Source organism: Macrotis lagotis, chromosome 1 (genome assembly GCF_037893015.1).
Source record: "Macrotis lagotis isolate mMagLag1 chromosome 1, bilby.v1.9.chrom.fasta, whole genome shotgun sequence".
In the NCBI taxonomy this organism is placed as follows: Eukaryota; Metazoa; Chordata; class Mammalia; order Peramelemorphia; family Peramelidae; genus Macrotis; species Macrotis lagotis.
Genome location: NC_133658.1, coordinates 572,929,252 through 572,948,188, shown reverse-complemented (window position 1 = coordinate 572,948,188; position 18,937 = coordinate 572,929,252). Strand labels below are relative to the sequence as shown.

At 41.1% G+C, this 18,937-nt stretch overlaps 1 protein-coding gene across 1 annotated transcript in view; it reads right to left on the bottom strand.

The window, feature by feature from the left end:
* Nucleotides 1-2,580: 2,580 nt before the first annotated feature.
* NR1I2 (nuclear receptor subfamily 1 group I member 2) overlaps nt 2,581-18,937 on the bottom strand; it is a 45,953-nt gene continuing 29,596 nt past the window's right edge. The window contains exons 4-10 of the mRNA XM_074214589.1: nt 16,797-16,930; nt 12,819-13,006; nt 11,207-11,469; nt 7,840-7,982; nt 6,293-6,409; nt 5,194-5,299; nt 2,581-3,325 (exon numbers count right to left, since the gene is read on the bottom strand). Coding sequence (XP_074070690.1) covers nt 3,181-3,325; nt 5,194-5,299; nt 6,293-6,409; nt 7,840-7,982; nt 11,207-11,469; nt 12,819-13,006; nt 16,797-16,930 — 1,096 coding nt within the window. The 3' untranslated portion in view covers nt 2,581-3,180. The remainder of the gene's footprint in view (nt 3,326-5,193; nt 5,300-6,292; nt 6,410-7,839; nt 7,983-11,206; nt 11,470-12,818; nt 13,007-16,796; nt 16,931-18,937) is intronic.

The following is an 18,937-nucleotide window of genomic DNA, read 5'->3' as shown; positions in this document are numbered from 1 at the left end:
GCAATAGATGTTCTAGCAACACCACTACTAGGTCTTATCACAAAGAGATCATAAGAAAGAATTAAAAAGTCCAAATAAACAAAAATATTTATAGCAATTCTTTTAGTAATGGCAAAAAAATTGGAAATTCAGGGGATCCCCATAAACTGAGAAATGACTGAACAAATTATGGTATATGAATGTGATGGAATACTATTATTCTATAAGAAATCATGAACGGGGGTGGCTAGGTGGCGCAGTGGATAAAGTACCGGCCCTGGAGTCAGGAATACCTAAGTTCAAATCCGGTCTCAGACACTTAATAATTACCTAGCTGTGTGGCCTTGGCCAAGCCACTTAACCCCATTTGCCTTGCAAAAAACTAAAAAAAAAAAAACCTAAAAAAAAAAAAGAAATCATGAATGGCTGGACATCAGAAAAGCCTGGAAAGACTTGCATGAACTGGTGCTGAGTGAATTGAGCAGAATCAGAAGAATATTAACAGCAACACTGGATGATGATCAATTATGATGGACTTATTCTTCTCAGCAGTACAATAATCAAAGATAATTCTAAAGGACTTGTAATGGAAAATACAATTCACATGCAAAGAAGGAACTATGGAGACCAAAGCATGCTTTTTCAATTTTTCAATTTTGTTTTATGGTTTTTTTCTCTTATGGTTTTTTCTTTTTACTCTGATTCTCCTTTCACAATCTGATTAATATGGAAATGTGTTTAATATAATTATAGATGTATACTCTATATTAGATTACTCTGTCTAGGGAGGAAAAAGAAAAATGTGAAAATCAAAATCTTACAGAAAATGATGTTGAAAACTATCTTTGCATGTGATTGGAAAAATGAATAAATAAATTTTTTAAAAAAGGAAAAACAACCTGTCTTGTCTTCCATTCAAGTCTCAGATTTATCCCATTGATGCAAAAAGGAATGGTTAGTCAGTCCCATACATTGGGAAGCTCTTGCCAGGCTGCCTTTAAAGAGGCAGGTCCCAGGAACTTGGGCATATACTTCTAAGGTTTCTAGGGCTAGAAGGGACCTTAGAGCTCATCACCTTCAACCACCTCTTTTGGGTCTTCAGATGAAAGAAAATAATTCCACTTCCACAAAAAGGTGGGAAATACACATGTGTAAGTATTGTCCTTTATCCAAACACCCTATAACACATTTCCTCTTCTAAGTAGAGCCAGGTTGTGAACTGGACATCCACATAGGGTGAACTCCTCCTGATGCCTCTCCTGCTTCCTCTAATCCTGTTCTGTACACTTTGTTCTTCAGGCCTCTTCTTCCTATTCTAGCCAATGCTTACAACCCTCCCTGTTCATTTAGATGAGAGGCTTTGCAACTTTTACCCCCGATCATCAATTCTTCCTCTGCCCCCAAGGTTAGAACTGGAAAGAATCCTGAATTCAGAATCAAAGAACTTGGAACCACAGAATCCAAATGTCCTGATCAAGCCATTTTAGCAAGAACTCACTTTCCTCAAAGGATCAAGGTAAAAACCCCTTCAATTCTAAGTTCTGTGTGTTCTTACGATTTTAGTTCAGGAAAAAAAAGTGAAGAGGAAGAATTTGAGGACCCTCAGCTTATCATCGCATCCTGCTTTCTCTCCATAATCAAACGTTTAAGAATTTTTCCAGGTCAGAAAAATATCCTCTGGAAACATGTGCCCTTTTCTCTACAATGGCTATACAGATTCACATCTAGACCTCAGAGAGATAAACAATTGCATACATATTCCAGGCCCACACCCCAAAATATACAAGGATAAATGAAGATAGGAAAGCAAATAGAAGGGGTAGGTAACTGGAGACCTTGCCACATCATTAACATGTGACAATCCCCTTAAGGGAAAATGTGATGGATGCCTTAAAGTATCTGGAAGATTATCATGTGGAAGAGAGTGTTACTTGGCCCCAGGAAAAGAGCCATGACCAGGGGTAAAAGTTACAAGGAGACAGAATCTGATTAGATCACCTAGCAATGAAATAGAAATGGATGTGGCCAGTAAACCTCCAGTCACTTACAGAGAGGCTTTAGGGATAATAATGCTTCAGCTCAGATTGAAATAGATGCACTATCACTTCTCTTCAAATATTGATGATATGCATACTCTATGAATAAACAGAAAAAAGGAACTTACATACATATAGACATATAGATGCACATACATGTGGGTCTATGTAAGCATATAGACAGACATGCATAGATAGGTGTAGGAGCATGGACACACAAGAAGCCATTGCCAATATTCCTGCTTCAGAGACTGGTGGTTGTTGTGGTTCAGTTGTGTCTGACTCTTAATGGCCCCATTTGAGGTTTTCTTGGTAAATATAATGGAATAATTTAAGGCCATTTCCTTCTCCACCTCATTTTGTGAATGAGGAAACTGAGGCAAACAGAATTAAGTGACTCACCCAGGGTCACACAGTTGGTAAGTATCTGAGGTCAAATTTGAACTCAGTTCTTCCTGACTTCAGGTCCTGTACTCTCTCTAAAGTGCCACCCAATTGCATCCCCCACCCACCCACCATAGTGTTTGAAGGCAGGTAAACATGCTAACTACAGAGGATGCCACAGAAGATGGGTATCTGCCAGGAGAAGCCAATTTTTTTTTATTATTCACACAGATACAGTCAGGAGAGCCCAATGGGCATGTACACACATCTATAAACACAAATCCAGGAGCTCACACACAGAATGGTTGTGGGGTCATCTGGACAAGAAGATGGGAGAAAGTGGAGGCTGGGTTTACGGAGCGAGAGTGGAGGAAGTGATGAATGAGGTACTAATGAACACGGTTGGAGAGGTGGTCCCACGGACACAAACCTGAGCCTTGAGGCTGCTCATTCCCTCCTCACCGGGCACCATGGCACTAGCTCACTGGAATTCCATCCTGGGGGCAGCAGCATCTCTCCTGTAGCACCCATAAGCCAGGGAGTGGCTCTGCCAACTGCTTCACTATCTACAGATGAGAGGAAACAATCACCTTTCTTCAGGAAAGTGAGATGGGAGTGAGTCATGAAAGGGCTTAAGGCTGGACCCTGCAGGCCAGATCAGGAGAGAACTCTGTTCTTGCTGATCTCTGTCCATCCAAGGGTTGACAGCCAGAGACCTTGCTTGTTGTTGGAGGTTCACCGGCACCTTGGTGTTTGGCGGTCTTCCAAGTGAGCTGACTCTTCAGTTGTCCATTATGTTAAACAACTCCCTCATGAGTGGGGTGGCAAAGGGATGGATGTTCTCAATCTGCAGCAGTTGCTTAGTGTGCTGAGCATTGATGCTTCGGAGCTCTGTGAGGATGGCTATGATCTTCAAAAACAAGAAACTGTAGGGAAGGCAAGGGGAGGGGGAAGTGAAGGAAGGGGACAAAGGGTGAGGGAAAGAGAGGAAAGGCATAGCTGAAAACATCAGGAAATGCTGTGGAATTTGGGACTAGTTTCTTCTTCCCACCCCACCTTCATTCTTTGTCTTAGGGGTCCAATGGTGCCCTGGTAACTGCCTTAAGGGTCGATGTAGGCTGGGGAATACATTTTATAGGGGATGGCCACATTTCTCTGAGCAATAGTCAAGAGTCATTGGATAAAAAGCTCGTGGTTATTATAGTTGAGGGACAGCACACTCTTAACTATCCCATGCAAATTGGACCTCTAGGCTGGAGGAATCAAAAATCAGGACTCAGCTTCTGAGAGTTCACTCATACTATCCTCCATACTATCCTCTTTTTAAAATGTATTTTATTGTATTTTTAATTTATGGAATAAAACAAACACTTCCATAACATAATACAATTTTTAAAAAATGATTGAGACTCTTTAAGTTGCAAGCATTAGTCAAGGACCAGGTCACAAGACCTCCATAGTAAGCACATACCTAATTTTGTCATGGCTTGTTTCTGGAGGCTGAATCAAGCAACAGAGTCAGATATGGGATACAGCATGGTATGCACACTAGATTTGGAGTCAGGAAGGACTGGGTTCAGTTCCACCTCAGATGCTTCCCTAGCTATGTGATCCTTGGCAAGTCACTCAAACCACTTTTGACCTCGGTTTCCCCATCTGTGAAATGAAGGACTTGGACTTGGCCTCTAAGGTCCCCACTAGCTCTAACTCTGATTTTATGATATATTACTGACATTTAACAAACTACTAAGTTAAGAGTAAAACTCCCCACTAGCTCTAACTCTGATTTTATGATATATTACTGACATTTAACAAACTACTAAGTTAAGAATAAAACTTCATAATTCAGGATTTCCAGAATCTGCGTGAGGAGACTCACTACAAATGTAGATTCTAATTCAGTTTCACTTGAATGGATAGTTACATGGATTACTGTGGCCAAGGCTCTGGTGATGAGCAAGGCTGGTCTATGGAAGACAGACATGACTTGGATTGTGTCACATTGTGATAAAACCAGTTGTTTCCCTGAGGCAGCTTCTTTCTTTCCACCCCCACGTAGGAGGCTTTACATAAAAAGAAGACAAAGCTTGTCTGGAAGTTTTGGAGAGAACTTGGTGGAAGTAAATCCAAAAATCATTAATAGAGACAATAAGGGAACACTTGGGAGCTGATGAGATCTCCAAAAGAAATAGAGAGGAGAGGGAAGCCAGCATGGCCTGGATCACCATTTCTGGAATCTAAAAAGGAGCAGCTAGACTCCCAGGAGAAAGCTATGTCTAGAAAAATCTAGAAAGAAGAGTGTGATCAGCAAAAACCCAAACTCTCACATATCTCCTGTTCTCTTCACTCACATAGCCACTGCCTTAGTCCAAGCCCTCATCTTCCCTTGCATGGATTTTTGCAATATCCTCCTAATTTGCCTCCCTGCCCCCAGACTCCCTCCACTCTGGCCTATCCCCCCACTGCCAAAGTCCCAGCCAAACTTGTCTTGTAATATGTATATACTGATATATGTACTTGTTCCAGTCCCCATTAGAATGTAAGCTCTTTGGAAAAATGGGGATTGTATATGTCTTTACAATGCCTAATAGAGTGCCAGATATATAGTTAATGTCTAATAAATGCTTTCTGTTTGATTTCTCCGAGTCAATCCCTGGTAATTTTTACGCAAAGGCACAGACAACAGCACTGTGAAATTGCACATTAAGCCCACTGTCCTGAAATGAAGCCCAGACTCTCTCTCTCTCTGGGGATCTTTTCTCCCAGGAGGCAGCGCCCGGCTGCCCCCACTCACCGGTGTGCCGGCTGAGGCCGCTTGCATTCTATGTAGGCTTTCAGAGTCATGGTGAATCTCTCCTGCAGCTGATCCACAGCGCAACGGTGCACTACACCAGGTCGATCTAAAGAAAGAGCAGGAGAAAGGGAAGGCCCTTCAGTGGCATTATGGAGAAACTGCACCCCCATCCCCACACTCAGAACCCTTCCCCCTAGCATGATATACTTGACTTTGTCTCATGACATGATGGGAGAGAGAGAAGAGAGAAGCAGCTGCACCTTCAGTCACCCTCTGACTTTATCACAGACCCTACTTTGAGGGGAGAGAAGCATAGCCCTCTGCTGGGGAATCCCACCCCCAGAAAACCAAACCCAGGGCCCTCCTTGGGCATCCTGGAGAACACCACGCAGTGGCTGGATGACTTGGAAGTTCTGATATAGGCAATTCAATGTTGCATAAGATGTGAATGTGTGTGTGTGTGTGTGTGTGTGTGTGTGTGTGTGTGTGTGTGTGTGTGCTGTGGTGTATATGTGTTGTGTGTGTGTGTGCTGTGGTGTATATGTGTGGTGTGTGTGTGTGTGGTGTGTATGTGGTGTGTCTGTGTGTCATCTGTGTGTGTGTGTGTTTCGGTGTGGTGAAAGAGAAAAGACTGTCCTAAATACTCTGTATATGTGTGTGTCTCTGGTGTCATACATAACATACAAACTTTTATGGAGACTGGGGAGAGGAAATATTCTCAGTCCTAAGATATAATAGGATCATCTGTTTCTCATACACAAAGATAGATATAGATATAGATATATAGATATAATCTCTATATTTATATATAGACCCAGATAGGTCTTTACAGAATTCTCTCTTTCTCTCTATATATATATGGAGAGAGAGAGACAGGCAGACAGACAGACAGAGACAAAAAGAGAAAGAAACTGAAAGGAAAGAGTCAGAGACAACCCTATTACATATTTTATATGTGCATTTATTTTATATAATATATGACATGATATGGATGTATATATAGAGAGAGGAAAAGCCAGAGAGACAAAAGTCAGACAAGACAGGAAAGCGAGCTTTCCCTACAGGGTGTGAACCTGTCTGGAGGATCCAGTCACCATACCTGGTGAGAACAGGGAGATGGCCTGCATCAACACGTACTCTTCATTATGTAACTGCAGCTTCTTCAACATGTAGTGGAATTTCATCACAGGCTGTAGAAGAAGTTGTTGCAAGCCTCCTGCAGAGACAGAGGGAGAGTAGTCAGCAGGGGCAGTGAGGGGCTTTCCTCCAGGGCAGTGCTGACCCTAGGACTGTGTCAGCACCTTCTTTCCAGAATAGGCTTCCAGGAGAGCCCTGGCTCCTATAGCAGCTCACCAGAGGAGGACCTTCTTTGTCAGAGACACCGGAGCCTGAGTCCCTTTCCCTGCCCTCTGTCTATATCAGTCAGTCAGTAAACATTATTCAAGGGCCTACTATGTGCTAGTCATTGTACAATACAAAAAAATATGACTCCAAAATACAAAATAAAAGGTGAAAGATAGTCCCTGGCTTCAAGGACCTTACAATCTAGTAGGGGAAGACAATACACGAGCAAATATCTATGAACAAACCAAAAACAGGAGAAATGATGAATGATTAATGGAAGGAGGCACTGGAATTAAGAGGAGTTGGGAAAGGTGAGATTTTAGTAGAGGATTACAGAAAGACAGAGAGGTCAAGAGACGAGGAAGGGATCGGCCAACTCATGCAAAATTGTAGGGCATGAAGATGGTACAAAAGACATTTTTCACCCTGTGTGCAGATATGTAGAGGGTGCTGATTGGTACTAGTTTAAATTTAGAGGAGCTAGGTTCAAATCTTGTCTATGATGATGCTCACTGCCTGTATATCCTTGGGATAATTCATGTCCTCCTTAGCTTCAGCTTTGTCAGAAAACTAGATAACGTCTGAGGTCTCTTAAGGTCATAAAACTATGATCTCATAGGTATTTGCAACCTTCACCAGTGTAGAAACAACCAAATCTAACACTTGCTTAATAATAATAATTAAAATATTTAGCTATAAAGAGCTGAGTGTTGACAAAAGTTTAACAACCAGCTCTCCAGAAGGAAAAAAAAAAACATAACATACCTGTGGAACACTTTTAAGTTTAATCTACATTATCAAACATTTTCTTCAATGCTTAAGTCCAGTCAATCAACTGAACAGTCAGTTAAGCCTTCCTAAAGTGTAGCATCTGCCGATTCCCAAAGTGTAAATTCTAACCCTGATCATTTAGCAACAGGCTCTTGAGTTTGAGTCTTTTCTGGTATTGGCTGATAGCTGTACCCCAAGGGAGCTATTCCAAGCCTGAAAGTCCTTCCCCATTACTCTCCAGCTGAATTCCCATGAGCATTTTTTGGGGGCTTTGCATGGCAATGACTTGCCCAAGATCACACAGCTAGGTGATTATTAAATGTCTGAGGTCAAATTTGAACTCAGGTCCTCCTGACTCCAGGGCCAGTGCTCTATCCACTGTATCATCTAGCTGGCCCCTCCCATTAGCATTTGAGGGTGCACTTCCCACTATTGGTCCTGGTCATAATTTGCCCCTACTTGCCCCAGAGCAAAAATAGTTAGTTCTGGCTCTATACTCATGTAAATGATAAGAGAAGACCAATCACATGCCTTGAGGATCTTCTAAGTAGTAGGAAACCGGACCACAATCCCAGGATCCAGTCTCTGCATTGAATATTGTGTTGAAGCGCAGTAGGCAAAGTTCAAACGTGGCCCCTTTCAGTAGAGAAATCTGGTCCTCAATAGGCAATTCTCTGGTGGGGGGGGGGGGGAAGAAGCCCATTAATAGTTAAAACATACAAGATGTTGAAAAAATCTCAGATATTCTTATTGTTGTGGGTTTACACTCGGTATACCTAATTAGTATGTAAGCTCTTTGAGGGAAATTGATCTTGTACCTTTTTGAATCTGCCATGAAATCTAGAGGCTTATACAATGTAAGAGTTCAATACTATAAAACATTTTTAACATCTGCCGTGTACAGAGCATGAAGACTTCATTTACAATGAAGACTTCATCTACAAATTTATAAACTGGAAGCAATTGTTTACTTCTCATTTGTGTGGTGCCCCTTTCCTCCAGCTGGGTGGTTCAGTGGATAGAGAACTGGACCTGGGGTCAGGAGGACCTGAGTTCAAATGTGACCTCTGTTTCCCTGGGAAGGTTACTTAAGCCCTCTTTAACTTCAGTTTTCTCAATTATAAAATGGGAATAATAGTAACACTTATCTCCCAGGACTGTTGTGAGGAGCAAATGAAATAATAATTATAAAGGACTTAGCATTTAATTAGAACTATGTAAAAAGTAGCTATTATTATTTCTCTATCATTTCCTCTCTAAACTAAATGGATGTTCCCAATGACACAGGCTTTCATGGTAGCCTTCTTTTGGGGGCTATGGTAATAGGCCTCTCAAATTTAGTCCAGAGCTGATGAGAAGTTGGCACTTCTTGGGGGCTGCTCAAATGACCTGACCCCTAAGAATAAGGGAGGTGCCTTGTAACTCTGGGTGGGGTTACCCTGCAGAAGGTCGATGTGCCCTCATCACTCCTGAAAGGGGAGAAAGGAAGCAGCCTGTTAGAATACTTTGAGGGGTAGGGAATATACTTGGAATTCCTCCTTTATAAGTTCTTTTCTTGACAATGAACTTTCACTAAAACACATCCTTTCCATTAACCACATTAGCTGTCCTTTGAGGTACCACCCTATTTGCAGAATGAGGCTCACACCAGGTTGTGATGAAGGGCTGTCCAGTGACTCAACTAGTCCAAATGTGTCACCAGGTCTTGAACTTTGGGGTGTGAGGATGAGCCTCCACTTTGAGCATACAGGTCAAGGATCCTCTGAAGAATCTGTTCCTGGACCAAGGCAACTTCTGTTCTGGAAGGTCCTAAAAGGGTCAAGAAACTACAACCTGGAGTGAGGGGGGGGAGGAAAGAAAAGGGGAATCTTGGGATGGATTTCAGGTCAGTTTGTAAGCTCCAAATTTCTTCAGAATGGTTCAGAGCCTGACTCAGGGTTCTAATGATGTCCTTCTTCTCTGGGTCTGCTGAATCTTTGGATCAAGTTCAGACCTCCAGTAGTAATGGTCTTTGGTCATGGATTCTCAGAGTTGGAAGGACCTCAGAGGGCATTTAGTCCAGTTCTTCTCTACAGTATTCCCATCAAATGGTCATCTAGCTTCTGTTTGTGGTTCTTCAATGACTGACAACTCTCACTACTTGGTTTATAATGCCAAGCAACTAAACAATTCCATAGGGGAAAAGTCAATCAAATTAGCTAGACTTTATCAGTCATAATGGTTGATTCAGTAGGGCTATGTAAAATAGCTCATGTAGCTCTCTGTGTAGAGCCAATACTTAAAGAAGGAAAATTGCCAGTATCATTATGGCAATCCTCTCCATGTCTCTTTCCTTCTAATAGCCCAACATGTTGTCCAAACAACTCCCCATTCAAAGAGTAAGGATTCTCATCTCCCATCCTTTCTGAGCATCTATTTGAGGCAACTAGACAAAGGATAATGAGAGGGGTACAGAGAGTAAATCCCACCCATCTTAGCTCAGATCAACTTAGTCTAGTCTCCTATCCCCAAGAGGAAGAAGCTTAGAAGATGCAAACCATCAATAAGGGAAAATCCCCAGACTACCAAAGGAGCACAAATAAGCTTCCATTTCCCCACCAATCCATGTGTCCCTACCCACTAAATTATAGTTGTGCACATAACCTGTTGCCCATAGGTGTCCAAAATGGTTAACAAGGGATCTACTTAGTAGATTTATGGAACAGGATAGGACCTGGCCAAGTCCCCTCAATAGAATCTGTTTCTACTCTGCTATTAAAGTCAAAGCCTTTTTCACTTTATTCCAAAGAACCCTTTATATATATATATATAATATATTATATATAATATATTTATATTATATATATATAAGAACCCTTTATATATATGTTCTTACTCAATAACAAAAGATCTGCTGTTCAAGGAAATCGAGCAACATCCACAGCTTTAACATCCATTACCAAATACAGTATCCCTGTCTCCAGGGTAGTGGAAAGTGACCCCCAAGTTCTCATCATCCCCAAGCAAAGTGATGAAGGGTCTTTAAGGTTCATCCTAGGTCCAGGAGATTGTTGCCTCCATTACTAGCACAGAGTCCTGGCTAGGGAACTGGAAGACTTGGATTCCAATCCTAACTCTGCTACTTATTCCCTGGATAGCCTTGGGTGAGTCATTTACTATTTGAGAACCTTAAGGGGTGGCTAGGTGGCACAGTGGATAGAACTTCAGCCCTGGAGTCAGGAGGACCTGAGTTCAAATCCGACCTCAGACACTTAATAATTACCTAGCTGTGTGGCCTTGGGCAAGCCACTTAACCCCATTGCCTTGCAAAAACTTTAAAAAAAGCTACCAGAGAACCTTAGTCTCACCTGTGTGATCAGGAAGTATATTAGATGGTTTCTAAGGTCACCTGCTTTAACAGTTCATAAACTATGTTGTCTTGGAAACTTCTCCCTTCATGGTCCCAGACATTTTAGGGAGGCTAACTGGGATGTTGGTGGAAACATCATGTGAATTTAGGACACCTGATGGTAGGATCTAAGGTCATTGACACTCTCTTGCCCACCTTCCCACTTTAGGGACAGGCTGCCTGTGATTCTTTGTAATGGGAGTCACTCTGCTCAGAGCTCCTTTCGAATCTCTTCTATGTATTCTCTAAATGACACCAAATAGTCACAAATTTCCTTTCTCTTCAAGGAAAAAACCTGAATCCTGGCTGGCTAAAAACAAGGAGAGAGCCTTGAGGATATTGATACCTCATCAATATTCATTAGAGCCCTTTAATCTCTGCCCTTATTAATTTCTATAGCACTTCATAGTCACATAGTAAGTATTTAATAAATATTTGTTGACCCCTTGACTGATGCCATTTTCTGTCTCTTCCTATACTGTCTTTCCCTATCATATTCCTATATCCTACCGGAAGTAGGAGATGACTTTGGCAAAATTGATGACGCCTTTGAACATGTAGGTTGTCATGTCGGCCATGTGGGGCAACAAGGAAATGATCTCTTTCTTTGACCTTTCTGCTGAGGGCTTGTAGTTCCAGACACTGCCATCTTCATTCTGTAGCCGTAGAGAGATGGGGTATAACTCTTTGGAGATACTTTTCCACTTGGCAGCTTCTTCCTCTGAACTGGCAGCATCCAACTTGGGAATCTCATTGTTCTGTACTCCTGGAAGCTAGGAAACAGATCATTACAGCAGAGGGAAAAAAAGAGAAAGGAAGGGAGAGAAAAGGAAGGGAAAGGAAAAGTACGGGAGCAGAGAAAACATAGAAAAGAAAGCAAGGACATTTATGTCCATCAGTCATATTACACAGGTATACCAACCACATTAACTAGTACAAAGATAAATCTAGTCAGTTATACACATATCGTACATACATACTGTATGAATATACTTTTGTGTAGGAAAAAGTTAGTATGGTTCCATTCGAAGTGCTTTTAACTGAAAATTAGGAAGCCTGGGATTGAATCCCAGTAACCATTAGTTCTATGGGTAACGAGATGACTTGGAATCAGGAAGATCTGAATTCAAAACTAGCCTCCAACACTTATTAACTATATAACCCAGAGAAAGTCACTTAACCTTTCTTCACATGTAAAATAAATGGGGCTAATAATAGCACTTTCCTCCTAGGGTTGTTGTATGGATCAAATGAGAACACATGAAAATGCTTTCCAAATCTTAAAGCACTAAATAAATACTAGTCATCATCATCATCACCATCATCATCATCATCATCATCATCACTCTTATCTTTCAGATCCATTTTCATCATCTGCAAAAAGATTATCTCATAGTCTCTAAGATTCCTTTGCTTCTCATTTCTTTCTCTTCACAGTAAGATGAAGGGATGAGAGGGGTACAGAGAGTAAGTCCCACCCATCTTAGCTCAAATCAACTTAGTCTAGTCTAGTACATAGAGTTATCACTCTGGACCATACTTTGCCACAATCTCAGAGGAAAACAATAAACTCTAGAAAAGCCCATGACACCAGGGGAAAAACTATGGAGTTTGAATGCAGAACAAAACATACTTTGTTTACTTTTTAAAACTTCTTTTATGTCTTTCTTTCTTTCTCATATTCTTTCCTTTTAGTTCTAATTATTCTTCTATGACATGACTATTATGGAAATATGTTCAATATGACTGTTTATGTTCAACCTGTATCAGGTTACTCACTGCCTTGGGATGGAGGGAGGGAAAGGAGGGTGGTAGAAAAATGTAGAAATCAAAAGTTTACAAAAAGATGCATGTTGAACACTATCTTTGCAATGTAATTGGGAAAATAAAATAACATAAAAAAGAAAAAGAAATAAAAAGTAGAACCTGAAACTACTCAGACTTACAGATCCAGAGAAGCGTCACAGCACACTAAGCATATCATGTGTGTCTTTTGACATTCACCTAATTTGCAGCTTCAATTCAGTTCCATTATCACTTGCCAGGTTGGGGGTGGGGACGAGGTTCTCTAACAGCATAATGAAGGATGGATTCTGAAGCAACCAATGCTTAATTCTCTTACCCAGGAATTCTTGAAATGGGAGAATGTGATGTCAAAGGTTTTCATCTGAGCATCCAGGAGCTCCAGAATCATGTTCTGCTGCTCCTCTGTTAACTCCTTGACTTCCGGAGCCTGAGTCTCCAACTGTTCTCGCTTCTTTCTCTTGATCAGGGCTCTCCTCTGCTCTACAGCTGCATCAGACATGATCACTGCATAGCCAGGAGAAGAGCTGCCTTAGGGAAAATCTATTCCCTTAACCCTACAATGGAGCATTATATCCCAAGGAGGAAATGCCTGGACTTTGGACCTAGGATCATCCCCCTTTCCCCAGTCATTCCTGCTACAGGTGCCCAAACCAGAAATACCTACATATTATCACCAGTTCATGCTCCTCTAAACTCAGAAAGACTGTAGATTCCATAGGGGGGGAAATCTAATTTTCCTCAGCTACTTGAGTTAGAGGAAGTTAGAGGTAGTGACTTGATGGGGGGGGGGGGGTAGGAATTGAAGAGAAGAGGATATTACAGCAAGAAAAGAGTCCTCTATTAGCTTCTGGGTTGGAAGTATTTCCTACTCTATGTCATCAAGGTCATAGAGATGTTGACCTCTAAGAACTTCCACCAATGTTCTTCTGAATTCCACAGTTCTCAGGACAGTCCCTTAATGCTCGCCAAAAAGAGGTGTGATTATGCCCTCCTTCTGTAAGACTGGACCTTGGCCATTGTCTAACGAGCCCAGATATAGGGTCTGCAGACTCTCACAGTGTTGCTCCATAGTCCCCTGCACCATAATAAATGTCCGATAAATATTAATTAATTGATTGAATCTGTTGAGAACTCAGCAAGTTTGACTGCTAGTGGAAAACAGGTCATGGTATCACCAGCTTAATCTCAAATTGATGTGCATAGTAACCAGGGGCATTAGGGTGGGAATAACAGAAAGGAATCTCCAACCCCACTTTCAGCCAACTTCTTTGCAGTTTTTCTAAGTGGAGTCAATGAGATGATTTAAAGGGGGACTTAACAACCAAGAGACATGATAGGGATTAGGGGGAATCTTAGATCATAACTAACATGAAATCTAAACTCAGGGACACTGAGACACAATAGAAGAAACAGTGTTTAAAAGGCAAAATTTGTAAAGGCTTCTTTAGCTAGATGACTAGATATAATTGGGGTTCACATCACAAAAGAGCTGAAGATTGCCTCTGGGGAGAAGAGGGTCCATAACCTCAGCCTCAGTGAAGGCAGCAGAGCAAGAAGACAAAAACAAAAACAAAAAAAAATCCTTGTCCCAACTGAAAACACGCAGAGGGCGGCAGCTGGGCACCTACGAAGCTGCCTTACAACCGATGGCCAGGAGAGAGCAGCAGAGAACAACCCGTGAAGAGGACCAGCCATGAAAGAGAGAAGACTGGCTATGACCAAGCTGCGGCTGAGGAATGGGTTTCCCTGCGCATGGGTCTTTAGCCATAGATCTTCTCTATGGGTATGTCTGGCTGAGTTGGGCAAAACATCTATTATTTCCTTCCCTTCCTTCTGAAACCTGGCAAGATATCTTGGGGAACCTAGGCCCTAAATCATTTTGACTCTTATTGGCCAACAATATGTTCATCTTGGGGTTTACAGGCCCCTAAATCACTCTGGCTTTCATTGATTGATCAACATAATAAGCCCAGGCCAATTACATTGGGCATTATTTGTACCCAAATTGATTCAAAGTGAATATAAATAACAATAGTTTCTGTTTTAGTCAGAAACCCTGGTCTTTTCCTTCCAGACTGATTTTTTTTTTTGACAAAGCAAAAGAGATCATTCTTTGTTGCATTTCTTTCTTACCAATCTTAATCAAGGAATGGATGTTACTTTAGTCAAAATGAAACCTGATAAAGATCTTAACTTAAAAAACTTTAAAAAAAAAACCTTAAAAAGGTCAAAGTCTCCCATTGTATCCAGGGTCATTTCCTGATTTGTATCTGGCCACTGGACCCAGAAGACTCTGGAGGAGATTGTAAGGCTGGTGACTTTGCACAGTCCTCCCTCACTTAAATACAATTCACTTGTCTGTCATGTTCTTCTTGCAGAAGGAAGAACAAACAACAACTTGTGTGTTCCTTGTACATGGGTACTCCTCTATAATATGTGGTAACCTATGAGAAAGTATACACCAATACGTATGTGGGAGATCTTTCTCGTCATATATTATTATGTTATTTGACTAAATATCTTTTCATTTGAAAGGTTGATCTGCTGAAAACTAAGGTATTGGTCAGGGCTTGTGGACTGTGTTTTTGAATGCATACTGACTTACAAAGTGCATCTATTCAAGTGTTGCTTTCAAAGGGTCCATATGTGAGACCCAAATGTTATGAATCAGTGAAGAATGAATGAATCTACAATGTGAAAAGATTAGTGTCCCAAAGATTTCATGATTGATTTCCAGTTCTTTTTCTTCCCCATAAAGTTTGACTATTTGCCTGAAATATTCCTTATATCACTCTCCCCTTCTTCCATTCTCCCTATCTAGGAAAAATAGATTCCCCCAACCTGAGAGCAACTGAAAGGTCCTACACAAAAAGTCAATCTGTTAATATAGTTTAGAAGCTACCAATCATCACTATGTTCTTTCAAAAAACCCTACAAAGTCCTCTTTATTGAACTGATTTAGGTGAGCAGTGGTAGAAGTTGTGTCAAGGGATGGGTCAGGCCCTGAGAACATAAATTGGGGCTTGAATAATCATATGGTTGAGGCCAACTTCTTTAAGATGGAACCCTTGAAGCCTGTCAACTCACCAGCAGATGGGGGAAGTATAAACACTGGCTCTCTAAGCTTCATGGATCATAGACAGCAACTTGGCCACCCAGGCAGTCTAACCATTCTTCTAACTCCAGAAGGGTGAGACAAACCCAGGTAAGTGAGTTGGGTGCTAGGAGGGAGAAGAGTGTGAGTGGGAAAAGCAGAGGCAGATGGAAGAGGTAGGACTGAGAAATAGAAGGACAGTGACAGATTAAAGACTAAACCCCTAGATGAATGCAGGTCCTTAGGCCTTGTACCCTAAGCTACTCTCCCTTCTATTTTTACTTTTATTTTTATGGTGAGGCATCTGGGGTGAAGTGACTTGCCCATGTTGTTAGAAAGTGTCAAGTGTCTAAGGTTGGATTTGAACTCAGGTCCTCCTGACTCCAGGACCCAAGCTCTGTCCATTGTGCCAACTACCTACCCCTCTCCCCTTTACCTTTTATTTTTTTGGGGTTTTTTGCAAGGCAATGGGGGTTAAGTGACTTGCCCAAGGTCACAAAGCTAGATAATTATTTAGTGTCTGAGGCCGGATTTGAACTCAGGTCCTCCTAGCTACAGGGCCAGTGCTCTATCCACTGTGTCACCTAGCTGCCCCTCTTCCTTACCTTTTTAAATAAATTAAAATGAACATCAAAGACATTCTTAAGAGACAAAATAAGTCAATGGAATTGTGCCATTCAGATGATCTCCCATTTTATTATAGAATCATCTTCACTATAGAATATCAGTAGGAAGGGACTTTGGATCATCTAGAATGCAGTAGTTTTTAACCTTTTAAATATTTTAAAAATATTTTGATAATTGTAATCCTTAATTTTATCTTAGATACTTAAAAAACATTCCCAGAAAGAGTCTATAGGCTTAACAAGTTGGTCAAAGGGGTTCAAAGACATCACAAAGATTGAGTTCCTTGCTCTAGTTCAACTTCTTAGTTTTACAGATGGGGAAACTGAGGCCCAGACAGTTGATAATGACATCTCCAGGGGAGTGTCATGGACCTGGTCACTAAGCTGCCCCAGTCAGCTCATTGCCCCCTCAGCCCTCATAAAGGATGTATACACTTTACCATTCAACAAATGGCAAACTCTGTGAGTGTCTGCAGTAGAAAAATGAGCAAGGTTTTTTTTAACTGATTATTGTTTAAAAGTACACACACACACACACACACACACACACTCCCTTACCAGTTTCAGTACTTACTTTCCTTCCTCATTCCACTATCCAGGCACTTGCGGAGCCGGCAGGCCTGGCATTGCTTCCGAGTCTTCTGGGTGATTTCACAGGCACCTTTCCGGAAGGGGCATCTCAACCGGACATTACGTTTCATGACTCTCCTGTAGGCAAAGAGAATGTGGTACTAGGATCAGTGCCAGTTTAGAACAACAAGCTTGAGTGCCATTCCATCTGTTCACACATAGGGACTCTGGGTCTCAGGAAGACCTCATCAGTTGGAAGAGTCACCTTTCTTAGCAGAGCCTTAACTGAGAATATTTTCCTCTGTCAAAAATAGTTGAGAAAAAGGAAAATGGAAAATGGCCTAGAGGATGATTGACTGTAAGCCTAACTCTACCAAGAGAAGAGTCTGGGCCTTGCCCTCATGGAGATTTTGTGGTTGCATTGCGTCTCAGTCTCCTTTGCTGAGTCATCATCCTTGCCAAACCCACCAACTGTGAGTGTATCCCCAAGTTTTTCCTGAGCCACTTTATCTTCTCTCCCTACACTTTTCCCTTTAATGACCTCATCAGCTCACATGGGTTCAAGTAACATCAGTATTACAACTGACTCCCAGGTCTAACTATCCAGACCAAGTTTTTCTCCTAAGCTCTAGTTTTGGATTTCCAACTGGATGTCCCATAGCTATACCAAACTCAACATTTCTGAAGAACTCTTTATTTTCCCTCCAGACCTAGACTTCTTCTGAACTTCTCTAGTACCTTTGAGGTTACCATTATCCTTCCAGTCACCCAGACTTGTAGCCTTAGTATCCTTCTCCATCTCTCCCTCCACATATGGAATCAATTGAAAGATTTGTCATTTCTGTCACCACATTCTTCACATCCTTCTGCTCACATATTTTAGACCCCTGTTTTCTTGTCTAGACGAAAACTATGATTTCCTATTCTGTTTCTCTGATGCATCTCTCCTTACTCTATCCATGCTCCTCAGAGTGATCAAAGTGATTTTTCTGAAACTATAGTGATTTTTTAAAATGCAAGTCTGGTCATGCTACCCTCCCATCCCATTCTCCCTGGTCAATAAATCCAATGGCTCCCTACTGACTCTAGGATCAAATATAAACTTCTCTGTTTGATATTTAAATCTATGCAACCTGGCTCTTTCTCATCTACACATTACTCCCATCCTTATACTTCAATACAGTCATCTTCTTAGTCATTCTGACCAACTTGATTCACAAACAAAATTCCAACTCTCATCTCTTGACTTTTATAATGACTGTCCTTTAGGCAGTCAGGAATATACTCATGTTTCACATGAATATCTTGGGATCTCTGGTTTTCCTTCAAGATTCAGTTCAAACACTCATTTGTGCCAAAAATCCAACAATTGCACAAAAAACATACATAACTCTACAAGTATATGCACATAGGGACCTTGTTTAATATCATTAAAAAGGTATGTTTATAATTAAAATAAGCAAAATAAGCATACACTAAAACATTTCTCAATAAATGCAAGAGTAAAGCAAGGATGCCTAATCTCCCCACTATTATTTGATATAGTTTTAGGAATGCTAGAAACAGCATAAGATAAAAGAAAGAAATTAAAGGCATAATGATTAGAAAACTAGACTAAGGGACATCTGGGTGGTGAAGGGGATAGAGTACTGGCCTTGGAGTCAGGAGGACCTGAGTTCAAATTTGACCTCAGACACTTAACACTTACCTAGCTGCATGACCCTGGGCAAGCCACTTAATCCCATTACCTTTCAAGAAAAAGAAAATGACTAAAAATTATCCCTATTAGTTGATGATGATGTGATAGCTTACTTAAAGAATCCTAGAGAACCAACAAAGACACTAAGAGACTATAGCTTCATCAAAGTTGTAGAATCTGAAATAAAACCTCAAAAATCAATTTCAATATAATACCTGAATTATAACGAAATTTAAGAGGCAGTAATAGAAAGGGAAAATGCAGAATCACAGTTGGAAGGAACTTCAGAGAATGTTGGAGTTATAACTCAAGCCTAACCCGAACAAGAATCTTTTCTATCATATTCCTTTTTTTTTAGGTTTTTTTTTGCAAGACAATGAGGTGAAGTAGCTTGCCCAAGGCCGCACAGCTAGGTAATTATTAAGTGTCTGAGGCCGAATTTGAAC